Below are 17,713 nucleotides of genomic sequence, written 5' to 3' on the forward strand. Positions count from 1 at the left end.
ACCAATATCCAAATGTGGTCTTACGAGTCGTGGCACATTTGGGATAGAGAAAAGTTGCACCATTGTTGTGAACAAAGGAACATGTTCACTGTTTTCATTTCTCACGAGTCGTGGGGGTACGAATGATATGTGATTTGGTTGATAGGTCGGGCCTAACACCGAGTAACATGATTCGTTTGGAGTCCTCGAAATCATGTGAAGAGGTGAGCCAAAAGATCTTGGGAATCTCATGGAATGAGAATTGTATTGGATACCTCCCACGAGGCTTTTTCCATGTAAATCGTAAAAGTGAGGCATGGCAAATTCACTTGTCGATCCCAAGCCTACTAGGAAATGTTGTTCCTGAAACCCCACTTGAGAGTGGTGGGTTTTTGTATAAATAGTGGGAGAGTTAAAGATTAAAGAACAAGACTTTAAGCTTAATTTATAGTATTACAATCATTCGCTGATTTTTGTTTAATTTTTTATTTTCTAGAAAATGTCAAAGAACCCTTTAACCATGATAATGGAGACTAACAAATTCAATGGCATGAACTACAACGACTGGCTGCACAATCTGAGGATTGTCCTAAATTTTCAAAACCAGGGCTATGTCTTGGAGAAGCCACTCCCAACGGCTTTGTTGGAAAGTTCCCCACCTGAAGAACGTGTGACGTTCGAGAAGTGGCTTGAGGAAAGCTGCAAGGTCTGCAGTATCATATTGGTTTCGATGTCCAATGACATCCAAAAGCAATATGATAGGCTAGATGATGTTCCCTCAATAATGCTCCGCATGGAAGTTTATGCAGTTCCTGATAGGCATATTAGGTATGCCGCCACAAAAGCATTCTTCGGAACCAAGATAGGTGAAGGATCGTCTGTACAAAGTCATAGGGTTAAGATGTTATCCCTAGTGGAGAAGTTCAAAGACCTTAAAGTTGGGCTTGACAATGGCACGTACATTGACGTGATTCTTCAGTAACTTCCTTCGTCCTAAGACCCATTTATTATTAACTACAACATAAACGGACTTGACAAGTCTATTCATGAGTTAGTTAATATGTTGGTCCAACACAAGTGGACGACCCACAAGTCTGCGATCAAAGGTAAATGATTTTTGCAATAATTGCCAAGAAAAGAGGCATTGGAGGAGAGAGTGCCCACAACTCCTCTCCAACCTAGGTACGTTTGTCATTGAAGTGAATATTATAACTAATTTTTCTTCTTGGGTATTGGATACCGACTGTGGAGCTCACATTTGCAATAACTTGCAGATGTTGGAAAGAAACAAAAAACTAAGTAAGGATGAAATGATTCTAAGGCTAGGGGATGGGAAGGCCGTCGGTACGGAAGCTGTGGGATCTCTCAACTTAGTTATTAGTAATCATATTCGGGTAGAACTAAAAGACTGTTATTATGTACCAAGCATGATCAAGAATATTATTTTCATTCATGTTTTAGACAATGATGGTTATATATTTGCGATCAGTAAAAATTGTTTTTATTTGATGATTGATAATAACTTCATCTGCTTGGTACATTGGTAAATGGTCTTTGTATGAGGTATGGCATGGCAAACCTGCGTCCTACAAGTACTTGAGAGTATGGGGTAGTCCTGCATAGGTCAAAGGCTAGCGGGAGACAAGCTAGACTCAAGGTCTAGTTTGTGCAGGTTTGTCGGATATTTGAAAGAAACTAAGGGATACTACATCTATGATCTATTTGAGCAAAAGAATTTTATCTCAAGGAACACAGTGTTTTTGGAAAGGGTTTTTTTGCGGATAGCCGATGCGATGAGGTGCTACTTGAGGAAACAAGTGAGACACCTCAGCAAAATGAAGGAACATCATTTGATCCTATACTTCCCACTGATAGTGTTCCAGTCCTCCGTAGGCCGACCAGGAAATCACAACTACCTGATATGTACTTATTTTTGGGACTAACTAGTTAATTGAAAATGATCCAAAGACATACAGAAAAGCAATGTCGGACATCGATTCGGATAAATGGCTTGAGGCCATGAGATCCGAAATGGACTTTATGGGTTCACATCAACTTTGGACCCTCATAGACCCACCTAAAGGTGTTAAACCTATTGGGTGCAACTGGGTTTACAAACATAAGCTTGGAGCTGATGAGGAGGTTACAGCCTTTAAGGCTAGGCTGGTGCAAAAGGATACACTCAACGACCCGAGGTCGATTTTGAGGAAACCTATTCGCCCGTAGCCATGGCCAATTCCATTCGGATTCTACTTGCCATAGCAGCATTGTATGACTATGAAATATGGTAGATGGACGTGAAAACGGCATTTCTTAACCGTTTTGTTGAGAAAGAGATCTACATGGATCAGTTAAAGAGTTTCACTTCCGTTGGAGAAGAACGTTAGGTCTGTCGTCTCCTAAGGTCCATCTATGGACTCAAACAAGCTTCCCGAATTGGAAGACACGTTTTGATGAAGTTATACGGGTTATGATTTTATTAAAAATGAATTTGATCCTTGTGTATAGAACAAGGTTACTGGGAGCTCCGTTGCATACCTTGTGCTTTAAGGGGACAACATCTTGCTCATTGGGACTGATGTTAAGATGTTGGGTGACATTAAACTATGGTTGTCCACACAATCTTTATGAAGGATATGGGTTAGACCTCTTACATCCTGGGCATCAAGATCTATAAGGATAGATCTAAAAGGACGTTAGGATTGACCTATACCTCGTATATTGAGAAAGTCTTGAAGATATTCAAGATGGAGAACTCAAAACGAAGATTCCTTTCCATGAGACATGGGATTAAGATCTCCAAGAAGCAGTCTCCCAAGACTGATGAGGAACTTGAAAAGATGCCAGACATCCCCTATGCTTCAGCTGTAGGAACCATTTGGTATGTTGTCCAATACTGCAGGCCCGATGTCTCGTACGCTTTGAGGGTGACAAGCCAATATCAGGAATGCGTCGAGGAGGCGCATTGGAGCGCTATGAAGACAATACTTAAGTACCTGAAAAGGACTAAAGATATATTCTTGATTTATGGTGGTGGAGAATTGATACTGGAAGGCTATAGCGACGCTAGCTTCCAGTCGGACCATGATGATGCCAAGTTTCAATTAGTTTTGTACTGAAGCTGAATGGTAGTGTGGTTTCATGGAAAACTTCCAAGCAGGAGACCACAGAAGCTGAATACATAGCAGCTTCAGAAGCAGCTAAGGAATCGATTTGGATGAAAAACTACATTCAAGAGTTGGGTGTAGTACCCAACATTATTGAGCCTGTAGTTATCCTCTGCGATAACATTGGGGCGATAGCACAAGCAAAGGAACCGAGATGTTATCACCGTTCCAAACATATTATTAGACTATATCATCTGCTTAAAGAGATGGTGAACAGAGGTAACGTCAGAATGGACCAAGTCAGCTCAACAGAAAATACAGCGGATCTACTTTCCAAGCCGATGTTGCAAATTTTTCATACTCGACATTTGGATAAGATGGGTTTGAGGTTGATGGGTGATTGACTTTAGATCATATAGGAGATTGTTATAATAGATGACCTGAAAGCCAATTAGATTGGCATACTTGTAATTTATTTTAACAGTTACTCAATTCTATGTAATATTATTTAGTCAATAAAATGAGTATCCGTTATTGGCAATTCATTTGTTGTGCTCATTATATATATATTTGCATTTCTTTCAGACATCACAACAAAGCTCACAAATCACTTTAACAACCGCACAACAGTTAGACTATGCATCGGATGGCGGTCATGAAACCAACGTCAAGGGTTGGGTTTGAAATGTTTCAAGTCGAGGACCTCGAGAATGGGCATCGAGTGTCTTATTGAGACTTGCATTAAGAGTCGCATTCATTTGATGAGTGTCGTATTTCATCGACAATAGACGTGGAACGCCTATCGGATCTTAATGGATCGATTGGTTAGGTGTCGAATCAACTGAACTGACTCAAAGGCATCGTCATATGGAAACCTTGGAGGATTGGTCGGTATGACTCAAATCCTCGACTTTGATAGTACGAGAGTGGTTCTCAGACTTGAGGAATCACAGTAGTCACGTGCATGCGAAGATTGTATCTTCAATTTTTGCGAGATGTGATCATGTCCCAGACATGGTCATCATAAACCTTATCCAGTGCAGCAAACAATGTAGCGAGGATGATGAGTTCCAAGAAGAGGATCCATCCCCTGTTAAAACATAACAGAGGTATCTTCTATGCACTTCGAGTTTCGTTTACACTCTATAAACCTGTGGCCACTGTCATTTGTCGAATGGAAAAAAGAGGTTCCTATGTCCAGCAATTTGGAGTAAGGCAATCTCAAGTATTAAGCATAGACGTCTAGTCCATGATGAGACCCGACACCCAATTTCATGCCCTACACTATGGTCGGGAGATAGTAGATGAAGGATCGTACCCATATGGACTCGAGAGCCTGAAAGTTCATATGAATATTCACCTAGTCTCTAGTATTATGGACCGTTGCTAGACGGCCACCTATGATGACGGGCTTTCTTGATCAAAGGTTGATCAAGAATTAATAATTAAATTACATTTAATTAATAATAGTATTTGACACTAGCCCAAGTCCAGTTGAAAGGTGAACTTAAAGACTCACACACAAATCACCTAGTAAGTTGATCCCAAATTAAGTTAAGTGATCCCAAATTCCGGTGTGGTGTGGACGCGACTTTAGAGGGATTCTTCGATGAAGTCTCACGTGAACAAATCAAACGATGGAGGTTCGAAGTAAATCAATCAAAGAGGTAAAGCTTGATTTATGATTTTCTAGCACCTCTCGTTTTTCTTTTTACCATTGGCCCCATTTAATTTTATTGTTGTTATGATTAACTATATCAAGCGCCCAGAAACTCTAAGGGTACACCCTTTAGAATTATGATTTTATTACATTTCCGTTTTAATTTATGTATTTTCATTACCGCTTTCACTTGCTCATTCCCGGACAGATCCACTCGCATTTTTTGGCGCTTTTAGTTTAGACCCATTTGTGGATAGAGTTAGCAGTGAATGGGACCTGAACAACTTTTTTTGGGTGTCAGAAATGTTGGACGAAGTTCTTTTAGGTAGATGATGGTGCATTTAGAGGAAAGACAGGATACTTCAAGAACCAAGGGGCATGAGCATCCAAAAATGAGTGAAAAGTGGCGACTTTTCATCAGTAGCACAAGTCAAGCTGAATTGTGAATGTTCTTTGAGGGGATTCTGAAACCATATGTGGGCTCTTTGGTTTAAGGATTTCTGAGGAGGACAATAGTCTAGAGAAGTGAGGGAGCATTGGACTCCATTGGCACCATGAGGGCCATGGTAGCAACAAGTTGGGGACAAAAATCCTAAATTTCTTGTATGTTTTAGGGCAAAGGTCCATGTTTATGCTGGATCAAGTAAGGACCTTTTGAAGAGAAGTTCGATGTGGACTGCATTGTTTCAATTGTTTCAGCAAAGCCCAAGTGCTTTCCAGTTGGTTCAAGTGTGGTATCGCAGAGGTAGGTTGCGTGCTTCCCCTGGACGAAAATACATCAAGTGGGGAGAAGATGAACTTTCCGCACAGACTTCACACATCATTCATTTCGAATCAATTTGGCATTATTGAGGCACTATTTTAGGGATGTCAGGGTTACGAAAGGAGCACTTGACGAAACTTGGAGCATGGTTTGCTACCTACCATTTAAGGAAGAGAGTGTAAAAGGAGTGGGCTAAAGTGTATTTTATGTTGGAATAGGTGACCAAAAGCCAATTAGATTGACGGTTTTGAAAACCATTAAGCAATCTTTCTTTAAGCAATGTTGTCCAGATGAATATGATAAGTATTCGTCTTTGGCACATGTATCTGTTGTGCTTACGAAATTACATCAATCACTGCTCTGACATGACAACAGATGCCCACTGAACACTTTATAAACTATGTAGTTGGGTTGCGTATTGGATGGCGGCTATGAGACCAACTTCTGAGGATTAATCTGAAATGTTCCGAGTCGAGGACCTCTAGACTGGGCATCAAGAGTCTTACTGATTCTTGCACTGAGTATTGCATTCATTAGATGAGTGTCGTTCATCGGTGATAGATATTGGACGTCTAAGAAAACTCAATAGGTTAGCTGACAAGTTGGTCAACTAACTGAACTGACTCGCTGTGTGACTTGAGTCTTGAGCTGTGATAGTACGTGAGTAGTCCTCAAACTTGAGAAATCAAGACAGTCACGTGCATACGATGACTGTATCTTGGTTCTATGCCAGAGGTGACTATGTCATGACACGATCATCATAAGCCTTATCCAATGCAGTCGGAGTATGTAGCGAGGATAGTGAATTCCAGGAAGAGAATCCGTCCGCTATCAATATATGACAGAGGTATCTCCTATGCACTTGAAAATACGTTAATGCTCTATAAACCTGTGGCCACAGCCATTGGTTGAATAGGAAAAGAGGTTCCTAATCGAGCAATTCGCGTATCGCGATCTCAAGTATTAAGCGTAGACGCCTTGTCCAGGATGGGAGGCGACACCCAATTTCATGCACTATACTAAAGCCGCGAGACGGTAAATGGAAGGATCGGTACACGTATGGACTCGAGAGCCTAAAAGTTGACATGGATATTCGCCTAATTTGTAGTTCCATGGACCCTTACTAGAAGGCCTCCCATGGTGACGAGCTTTCTTGATCAAGGGTTGATTGAGAATTATTAAATAAATTAGATTTAATTAATAATAGTGTTTGACACTGATCCAAGTCTAGCTCGAAGGTGAACACAAAGAGTCGCACACAAATCACCGGGAAGGGACGAGAAATTAATTGATTATTAATTTCGTAAGTAATTGGATTACCTATAATGAGAGGGATCCATTGGATGGAGGAGCCCAATGATAAATTAATAGGATTAGTTTATATGGCTTGCCTTTATTATTTAATAAGTTGGACTTATTAATTAATAAAGGCTTATTGGAATCATGTATTTAATTGGATTAAATATATGATGGGCTTAATTTGATGAATTTTAATTAAATTAGATTGAATTAAAATCAACTGGTCCTTGTATTTTATTTTAATAAAATAGGCCATTGCACCCCTAACTAAAGCTTATTGGATAATTCTAGGGAAGAAAATTATTGACTAGCAATGATCACTTTTGGAAGTGCCATATTAGTCATTCTTTGTTTGGGATAAAGAAAATATTTCCTTATGGATTGTAGAATGAACCTAGACATATTCTAGTACATCTAATATATATATTAGTTATTTGGAATGACTAATAACATTACACAACACAAAAATTAATTTCCTACCCTAGAATCCAAATTCGGCCGCTCAACACTTGCTGTGTTTTTCTCCTTAATTTTCTTCTAACAAAGGGAATTGAGGGATCCCATATTTCGGTATGCTGTGTACTTGTCTTTAAAGGGCTTCTACGTTGAAGTCTCACGTGAATGAATCAAATGAGGGAGGTTTAAAGTAAATCAATCAAAGAGGTTAAGTCTTGATTTACGTTCCTTGTACTTCTCACTTTTTATTTTACCATAAGTCCCAATTTTGATTTTATTATTTTTATTATTAAGTATAGTGAACGCTCAGGAACTCCTAGGGTGGACTCCTTGGAATCATGGTTTTATTAATTTTGTTATTACGCGTTTTAATTTTATTGCTTCTGCTAGTGCATTCCTAGGCTATACCACGCGATCCTTCATTTTAGTCCTCTGTGTTTTGTTAACATTGCTAAACCCCCCCTCTCTGTGTTTTTTAAATAGGCTAAAACCCCTCTTGTGTTTTGTAAAACTTAGCAAAAAATACTTCTTCCATTAGTACATAACAGGAGGTGTATTACACACGTTGTTTGTGCGCCTAGGGGTGTTTTTTACCTGTTTTGACCTTATTTATTGATGTTTTTGACAGAAATACACTCATAATGTTTATATTTGTAAATATACAATTTTTACTCGTTTTGAGTGAATTCTTGTTTGTATTTTCATAAATCCAAAAAATAAAATATTTTTTAAATATATTTACTTAAAAAATGAAAAAAAAATATATAAAATTTTAAATTAAAATAGCAATATAAAAATTAATATAGTAAATTCGTTATTCGAATTCAAAGTATCTTAACTAATATAAATGTTAGTAATTGTAATAATTATATAATATTAATAATTTAATAAGGAATTATTAAAAACATCTAAATAAATTATAATAAAATTTAAATAATTTTTATAATTAATAAATTTAAATTTAAAACTTTCCTTTAATTATATTTAAAAATATTTCAATCAATTATGTTTAATTTAGCTAATGAAAGTTTTAGTTAGTTTGAAATTCAAAATTTAGAAATTGAAAAAAGTTTCTAAAATTATCCTTAGTTAATTGTAAGTCTAAAATTATTTTTAAGTAACTAAATATATATTTAATTAATTTAAGCACAACAATTATTTTAATTATGTAAAATTATAGTTAATTATTACATATTTGAATTAATTTTATATCCAAAATTATTCTTAATTAACTAGTATCTATTTAATTATTATAATTATTCCTAATTATTCTTATTATAATTAAAATAATAAAAAAAAATTGGATGTGGAGGCCCTCTCTCTTTATCTGGGCAATGTTGAAAATTGGGGCCGACGGTGGGCGGCATCGATTGGCGCAGGGGGGGGGGGAGGCGGTAGGGTGGGAGTGGAGGTGATTGGGGGGTTAGTTAGTATTTCTTCAGTTTTTATATATAATAATAATAATTTTTTATACTTTTAAATTATTTTTATATAGTATATGTTAAATAATTTATTGAATTCAAATCTACCTTTTTGTTAAAATGTAATGGTTGAAATTAATTGATTAGATCTAACAATATTTATATAATCAAAGAAGATCCAACGACCATTGAAATATGAAATAATATATATTAATTAAGGGTGTAATCTTATTTCATGAAAAAATTAACATCGTTAGTTAGATTTAACATATAAGGGCGATTGAGCTATGTTTAAGAAAATTGAGGGATTTTTTGTCTAATTTTAAAACACAAGGGGGTTTTATGAATTCTAGCCAAAGGAGTGCTCAGATTTTCTGAACTGAGATATTCGTGTTCAACTGAGTGTAAACACTATTGACGAGGAACAAACCAACAATTGAGGTAATAGTTCGGGAAGAGAGTGCAGAAGATTCCAATTGGTTATTATAATGTGAAATCTAGTGCATTAAGGCACTGATCATGGGGAGCTACCCACCTACAAAGGAAGAGAGTGCAGAGAGAGTGCGCAAACTTCCACCTTGTGCTGTCGTGTTTAATCGATTGCATTGGAGGAACTATTTGTAGGGACAACACCACCAACTGAGGAAGAAGGTGTACACAATGCACAGAGATTTCCACTTGTGTTGATCATGTTAAATTGAGTGCACCAAAGGCAGTACTTGAGGAGAGAAAACATGTTGAATGGCCGAAGGGCTCGAAGCAGTCAAAGATTGGTCTGGTGCTGTGTGGTACTAGAAATAAGTGATGTATACATTTCAATTTGCTGTGTATGAGTTGACGAGGATGTTAACCGCTCGAGTGAGGGAGAATGTCACTGGCTACATCTTAGCCAAGATTGTTGGCAATGACTCAAGGACATGTAGGGGACAAGGGGATGTCGAGACACTCACAATTGCAAAAATGACAAGTGAGTAGAAACTTTACAGATTGGGGACTGCAATACTATTTCTATGGGAGCTTCCTTAAGGTATAAGGATGCTATCCGCCAAGTATGAATTCATTCCATGCATGTTTGGGCACAAAGATACATGGGTTATTGTCAGGCGCCACCCTGCGCGTGAGCAGGAGATTCACGAGTGAAGCAGAGTGCTTTATTGATGGATTTTATTGACACTGTTTCAATGGCGAGTTCCATAAAGTGTTGGAAACACCTCCACCATGTTTCAGTATTACACGGTTCTATTTGTGTAGGAAATAATGACGATGTTTGGAGTTTGCTAGTGCAGTGGCGGAGCAGTAATTTTAGAATATTGGTGAGGGCAATTCCCTAACGATGGATCATCCGATGGGCTTGAAAGTTTGCAGTGTTGATATAGAAGTCAAGCGCTACGCAAGGCTTAAGCAACACGTGGTTTGGACGTCGGATGAGGGAGATTCGAAAAAGGTATGCTCTTTGGCCATTGTCTACTACTGAAATAGAGGAGAATGTTTTCAAACTTATTATAAGGGGCGCATGCATGGTGAGCTCCAGCCAACCCACCCCTTGCAACAAAGTGCTAAATGAGCAATCTCTTGAGGGTATGTGGGAGCCTTCAAGGACTGGCTCTAGATATCTCAAATGAGCGTTTAGAGTCCCCGAACGGGATGAAAATCGGAGGAGCGACGTGGTGCCAAGATGGCCCACATTGGACACAAAAGCGATCGAGAGGTTTTATGTGAATGCAAGAATGCCCCGTAGGCTGCGGGAAATCAGAGGCAACACCTCAAGGCTAAATGGGTGATTAAGGCAAGCACTCTAATGCCTCGTGAACAAAACTCGTGACATGCGCTATTAGGGAGACGCTTCACTATGGCCAAGTAGAGAAGGCACGTCGAAAGAAAAAAAGGCATGTTGGGTATGTTGCGCACACCATGTGGGATCATAGAAAATGAAATGAAGTGATCATTTTTCTCTGGGAAAAATAAAATTTGAACATATCGCTAACCTCATGGACTATTCCTAACAATGGCAATCAATTTTATGGTTGAAAAATCTAAGATTAGTGTGCCGACCTAGTCATCCAGCAATGCTTCACTTTAGAAGCCTACCCCTACGCCAATGGGCAAGTAGAAATTACCAACTGCATCCTGGCAAGGCACCAATATCAAACTTGAGCAGGCAGGCGATAGTGGGTCGATGCGCTGTCGGGCGTGTTGTGGTCCTACAGAACCACCTCTTTCCACCAGGGGAAAGAGACATTTCAACTTGGTTCACAGCTTGGAGGCTATTAACCTATAGAGGCAGGACTGTAAACTTACAGATTCAGCATTACGAGTAGGAAAGCAATGATGCCTTACTGTGTACCCAAGTTCAAGAAGATATCAAACCCAAATAGGATGACAAACAACAAGTGATCAAAACCTACAATAGACGAGTGAAAAATAGAGAATTCCAGGTAGGAGACCTCGTATTAAAGCGAGCAAGCACCCTCAAACAAGTCGGAAGATAGGCTCTCAATTGTGAAGTTTCTTACATGGTGACGCGGATCATCAACTTTGGAGCCTACAAATTGGAAGAACTAATGGTAAGAAGCTTTCTCGACCATAGAATGCTCATAAGCTTAGGAAGTTTACTCCTAAAATCTTGCTCTTACTTATGATTTCATAACTTTACAAGCTAAGTACTTTCTTGCTAGAATAATAATGGATCCAGTTCCTCCTTGTTGTACTCTTTGTTGATAACAAATCAATAATTCTACTAGCTTAATAAGCCGCCCACAGCTGGCGCATGCATACTTGCTGGCTTCGAGCCCTAATAAGCCACCGTTAGTTGGCGCGCACATAATTATTGGCTTTGAGCCTTAATAAGCCGCCCTTAGCTGGCAGTTGCATACTTGCTAGCTTCAAGCCCTAATAAGCCGCCCTCGGCTGAAACACATACATGCTGGCATCGAGCCCTAATAAGCCGCCCCAAGTTATCGCACCCACTCTCATTCATATTTCTCTACTAGTTGTGAGTCATGACAGTTTACCTCTAGCTAGCGCATTCTTGCTCATTTCATTTGTTATAAGTCATAATAAGGTTACCTCTAGCAGACACATTTGCTTGGTTTACCATTTTATAGTTTGCATGCACTCACTTATTATGATAAGTACTCTCATGTCTCCTAGTATTCCTATACTTGCTTATTTCATAATGCAACGCGTCTATCTTTGTCTGGCGTGGCAAGGTCAATAACATACTTTTTCGCACTACCCGTTTTGAGGAAAGAACATATCAGATAATCACTTCATGAAATTTCTCATTTTTTACTTAGGGAGATGCTATGTTTACTTATGCATGCAAAGAAAATATCATTTACTTGTGCTGGTATAGCAAAAGTCAGGATTTTCCCTCTATTTCCATCACTAACCACCTATACTGAGACAACCATGCAAGTATGTTTCAAACATTGGGTTATACCCAATATTCCATTTCAACCTGCATGAAAAAAAAGATATTTGTGCATCTATTCCTACAGCTTGCAGGGAAAGGAGATATGCATAAACCCTGTAACAAGTAATCAAACAAGGAGCATATCATAAATAATGAAGGAGAGAGGTGAGAGTATAGAATTCAAGGCATCTAGTTCCAACAAAACCAACAAATAATCATGCCCACATACGGGCATTTTCAAAACCTCATGCGTGAGCTACCTAAAAGTTAAACTTGTTTGTTTATGCAAAAAAAAAGTAATTACTTTTCAGCAGGAGGGAGAACACTCTCATCACCACTAGCTAGGGGTTTCGTCCTACCTCTTCCATGACTTGATCATCCAGATCGTTTAGAACTCCTTCCTCTTGCCCAACATGTAGAAGGATCTCGGGCAGTTCGCGAGAGACCTCCTTATCTGGCTCAAAGGTATCAACTAGCCCAGCATGAACATCCAGGAAATACTTAGGGGCAAAGAAGGAGGATTGCTGACCTCAACAAACTGGAGAGCACATGTTTGGAAGCCATGGTAGTAGTACTTGAGGGCACTATCAGCTAGCAGGATTTGGAAATTCGAAGACTTCTCGTACTCCTCCAACCTGTTGGACCACATGCCATCCAGCACCTTCTTCACATACTTAGACAAAGGATAATCACAGATTATCTCTTTCTGCTTCAATACAACTTGTTTCAAACACTTATGAATGTTGCTAATCTCAGTTCCAGGTGGGCAAGGTTTGCTTTATGCATCTGATCCTTCTCTTGGGATGCCCTCTCTAGCTCTTCCACATTCTTCCTTGCATCCTCTACTGCTGGCTCTCTTAGCTCTAGCCAGTCGAGTAGGCCACTAGCTAACACGGCCACCTGAAACATGTAAACAGGTCAGCCACTCAGTTCTTTATTTAATAATTATAGTTTGAAATATTATAAATGTTACAGTATACATACTTTGCTAAGATGAGAAGCATACAAGCTTACGGCTTGGGACGGCGTAAGGCCTCCATATAGGTCCTGCTCAGGGGTGAAGGGGATACCTTCATAAACACTACAACCCAGTTGTTATTACCTTCCTTTTGCAACAGGGAGTAACCTTCACCCATAGCTCCCATAACATGCTTTTTCTTTACAGTTTATTCATTTGTAGGTCTGGGAGTTCCAGCTTGTGTATAGCACGAGGATCTAAGGTGCTAGCTGACTCCTATTATTAGGTGTTGGTGAATGGAGTGGATTGGCTTGGGAAGTGTTCAAAAAACTAAAAAATTAACGATTAAACATCTAATATATCGGGATCAAGGGGTACACCCTTGATCTTTTCTCAGACACTCGGTGTAAAATAAAATGAGAAAGCCATATGAATAACGAGAAAATAAATAAAGAGGAACCAAAATCTAAAGAAGAAAATAACCTTGTTGTTTTCTTGTATGACTTCAAGCATTGATTACTCGTCTTTGGATCTATTCAAGGATATATCTCAACATTGAGATCTTCTAAAATCGTCCACCACCCTCCCACTAGAAGGACGTGATCTTCTTGTGTTTAGCAAGAATATCATGGAAGAGTAGAAATAGAAACAATCACTATCAATTAACACGTGTTAATATCATTTTAGTGTTCTTTGATCTCTAAGACCAAAAGAAGAACTAAAGAAGATGGAGAGTAAAGAGAAAGAGAGAGAATGAAATTTTGGAGAGTGTGAGAGGCTAGAATGTATTGTGTGTGTGGCTACGTTTTAATGTAGGTTCATATATGACCTAATCATATATACACAAGGATTCCTAACCTAGTTAGACTCCAAAAACATAAAAAAACCTAGCTTAGCTCCCTCATGGTTGATTTTCCCTTTGAAAAATTTAGCCATCCACTCATCAAAATTCTCCTTGACCTAGTAAAGGTTCAACCAAGGCTTGGGCTTGTATTTTAATGAATCGGGCATGATTAATTAAAATTAAATCAAGCCCACATCTCATGTACTTAAACTAAACTTAGTTTAATTTCAAGCCAAACATTAGAATATCCTCTAATCTAAGTAAAGGATCCAAGCCTCTTATCTCTCTTTAAATTTGTAAATCCAATTTATAAATTAGACCAAGCCCATAAAATTAATCCAATTAATTTTAATGTCTAACTTATAATTCTAATCAATCCAAGTAGTTAAATTTTAAGTCATTCATCCAATGAATTGGTTTAAATAAATGATCCAATCATTTATTCTCTCCAAGAATTAATCTAATCCAATTAAATTAATCCTAACTCTTCTGGAACTAACTCCAAATTAATTTCATCCCGTTATAGTGGTAGGATGTGACTCTTTAGTTTCACCCTCAACTAGAGTTGCGTGTACGCAACCAACACAATTAATTATGTGCAAAATAATTAATTATTTCTGATTATCCCATAATTGCAATAGCCCGTTACATTGATGTCCGTCTAGCAACAGTCTATGGCACAAGAGACTAGGTAAATAGCGATTTGAATATTTAGGCTCCAAATTCATACGAATACGATTCTACTGTCAACCATCTCCCAGCTTTAGTTTATGGCATGAAATTGGTCGTCGGTTCTCATCCTTAACTAGGAAACTATGCTTAAGATGTGTTTACTCAATTGATCCGATCTAGAAAATCTATCCCTGATCGATTAATTGCTTTGGTTGAAGAATTTTAGAGTCCAAACCATCTTAGAGCGCATAGGATATCTCACAGTCACATACTAACAGGGGAAAGATCCTTAAGAGGCTTCCGTATGACGATTCTCGCACGTCATTTCAATTAGTTGGTTACATTGCCAACTATCCCACTAAAATTGTGCAGACGACCTACGTCTCCTACCAATTAAACACTGTTGCAGTACTTAATGGAAGTCTCTATAGGACCTTTGATGTTTTGTCTCAAGGTCCTCGACTTAGAACATTTCAGACCGATCCTCAGGAGTTGGTTTCACAGCTGCCAAACCTATACGTGGTCCAACTCCATGGGTTTATCATTTCGATTTGTGGGCATTTTGTCGTGATATTGAAACCCCGTTTAACATTAGTCGCAAGCACAACAAAACACATTGCCTACTTTATGTATTCTTACCGTATTCATCAACTCAATATTATTTAATAAATATTGATAAATAGAAAACAACCAATTCAATTGACTTTTGGTCACCCATTCCAACAGTTGGGAGGGGATCAGCTTGTGGTTTACCCTTTAGGTACCCCGTCGAGGCAGAACTAGAAGGAGTAGAGGGTCGACTCTTCAACAAAGAATGTTGGGTGGAAGAACCAGGACCAGGAGATTTCTCCGCCTTAAGAACCTTGTCCTGTAGTAGTTGGTTAAACATTTCGACTGCAACACAAGTAGATGTTAGGATAGATGACTAAAAAGTCAATTACGTTTGGTTGGATGTAATCAATTTTGACAGATACTCGATATTATGTAATATTATTTTGAGTGAATAAAATGAGTGTTTGCTTATTTGGAATTTACTTTGTTGTGCTCATCTGTATGTTTGCATCTGCTTGAACATCACAACAAAGCCCATAGATCAATTGGCAACCATGAAGTTGGGCCGCGCATTAGATATCGGTCATGAAATCAATTGCCAAATGGTTGGGTCTGAAACGTTCCAAGTTGAGAACATCAAAATTGGGCATCGAGAGTCTTATATAGACTTGAACTAAGAATCGCATTCAATTGATGAGTACCGTGTTTCATCATCACAGACGTGGAACGTCTATGCAATCTTAGTGGGTTGATTAACTAGGTTCGAATCAACTAAACTGACTCATGGGGATCGTCATATGAAAACCTTATATGCTTGGTCGGTATTACTTGAATACCCGACTCTAATAGTATGAAAGTAGTCCTCAGACTTGAAGAATTACGACAGTCACGTACATACGATGATTGTATCTTGGATGTGTGCGAAAGGTGATTGTGTCGCAGACATGATCATCATAAGCCTCCTCTAGTGCAGTCGGAGTATGCAGCGAGGACGGTGAGTTCCAAAAAGAGCATGTGTCCCCTATCAGTATTTGATAGAGGTATCCCCTATGCACTTGGAGACGCGCTGATGCCTTACGAACCTGTGGCCACAGGTTAATCGATTAGGAAAAGAGGTTCCTATATCGATCAATTAAGCGTAACATGGTCTAAAGTATTAAAATATAGATGCCTAGTCCTAGATGGGAACCGACACCAAATTCCATACCCTAGAATAAAGTCAGGAGACGGTAGACGGAAGGACTGTACCCGTATGGAGTTGAGAGCCTAAATTTTCACATGAACAATTACCTAGTCTCTAGTTTCATGGACCGTTGCTAGATGGCCACCCATGGTGACGAGCTTATTTATTAAGGGTTAATCAAGAATCATTAATTAAACTAGAATTAATTAGTAATAGTATTAGACACTAGCCCAAGTCCAGCTGAAATGTAAACCTGAAGAATCACACATAAATTACCGAAAAACGACAAGAAATTAATGTAGAATTAATTCTGCAAGTAATTGAATTACTTAAAAATGAGAGATCGGGGATGGAAGGGCCAAGGATAAATTAATGTAATTAATTTATGTTGGGTTTGTCCTTATTATCTAATAAGCTGGAACTTATTAATTAATAAGACAATCTAGGATTATGTATTTAATTGGATTAAATACATATTGGGCTTAATTGCGTGGATTTTTATTAAAATTAGATTTTAATAAAAATTCATTGGGCGTTGTATTTTTAGTTATAAAAATCAATCAACACACCGCTAATTGAGCACATTGCAAACTTTTATGAAAGGAAATTATTGGGTAGCAAATTGTAATTTTGAAAAGTGCAATTTTAGTCATCTTCTTCCACAGTACTATTATTCCCCAACTCTTCCCTTGTGAATAAACTTTAATGTTATACAAACCAAACTTATTCTTTATCTTTTCTAATCTTCTTGTCTTACACGTTTTCTCTATGAGGGACACAAAGTTGGGGTTGTGGGCTTTGACATAGTTGTTTGTCCAAGCCCCAAATTGTTAGAGTAGGTAACGAAACGCCAATTGGATTGGCGGTTTTGAGACCCATTGAAGCAATATTTATTTAAGCAATATTATCCCGATGAATATGGTAAGTATTCATCTTTGGCACATGTATCTTTGTGCTTACCAAATTACGTCAAGCACTCTTTGACGTTACAACAAGATGCCCATAGACCACTTAATAAACCATGTAGTTGGGTTGCGCATTGGATGACGGCTATGAAACTAACTTTTGAGGGTTGGTCGGAAATGTTCCAAGTCGAGGACATCAAGACTTGGCGTCGAGAGTCCTATTGAGACTTGTACTGATTATTGAATTCTTTGCATGAGTGCAGCATTTCATTGGCGACAGACGTTAGACGGCTATGCAATTTAGTGGCTTAGTTGACAAGGTGGTCAACTGACTGAACTTACTCGCGGATATCGTCATATGGAAGCCTTAGAGGCTTGATCGGTATGATTTGAGTTCCTAGCTTTGATAGTATGGGAGTAGTCCTCAAACATGAGGAATCGCGACAGTCACGTGCATACAATGACTGTATATCTTGGATTTGAGCGAGAGTTGATTGTG

At 38.4% G+C, this 17,713-nt stretch overlaps 1 protein-coding gene across 1 annotated transcript; it reads left to right on the forward strand.

Annotated features, from left to right (window-relative positions):
- The first annotated feature begins 478 nt into the window (after window positions 1–478).
- LOC148787714 (uncharacterized) lies at window positions 479–961 on the forward strand. The gene has a single exon (XM_088881341.1). The coding sequence runs from the start codon at window positions 479–481 to the stop codon at window positions 959–961; it is 483 nt and encodes a 160-aa protein (XP_088737467.1).
- The last annotated feature ends 16,752 nt before the right edge of the window (window positions 962–17,713 follow it).

The sequence above is a fragment of the Sesamum indicum genome, linkage group LG6 (assembly GCF_026168435.1).
Source record: "Sesamum indicum cultivar Baizhima isolate 11 linkage group LG6, ASM2616843v1, whole genome shotgun sequence".
Classification (NCBI taxonomy): Eukaryota; Viridiplantae; Streptophyta; class Magnoliopsida; order Lamiales; family Pedaliaceae; genus Sesamum; species Sesamum indicum.

Coding starts and splice junctions, on each gene's coding strand:
- LOC148787714 (XM_088881341.1), top strand. CDS start 479: ATGTCAAAGAACCCTTTAACCATGATAATGGAGACTAACAAATTCAAT.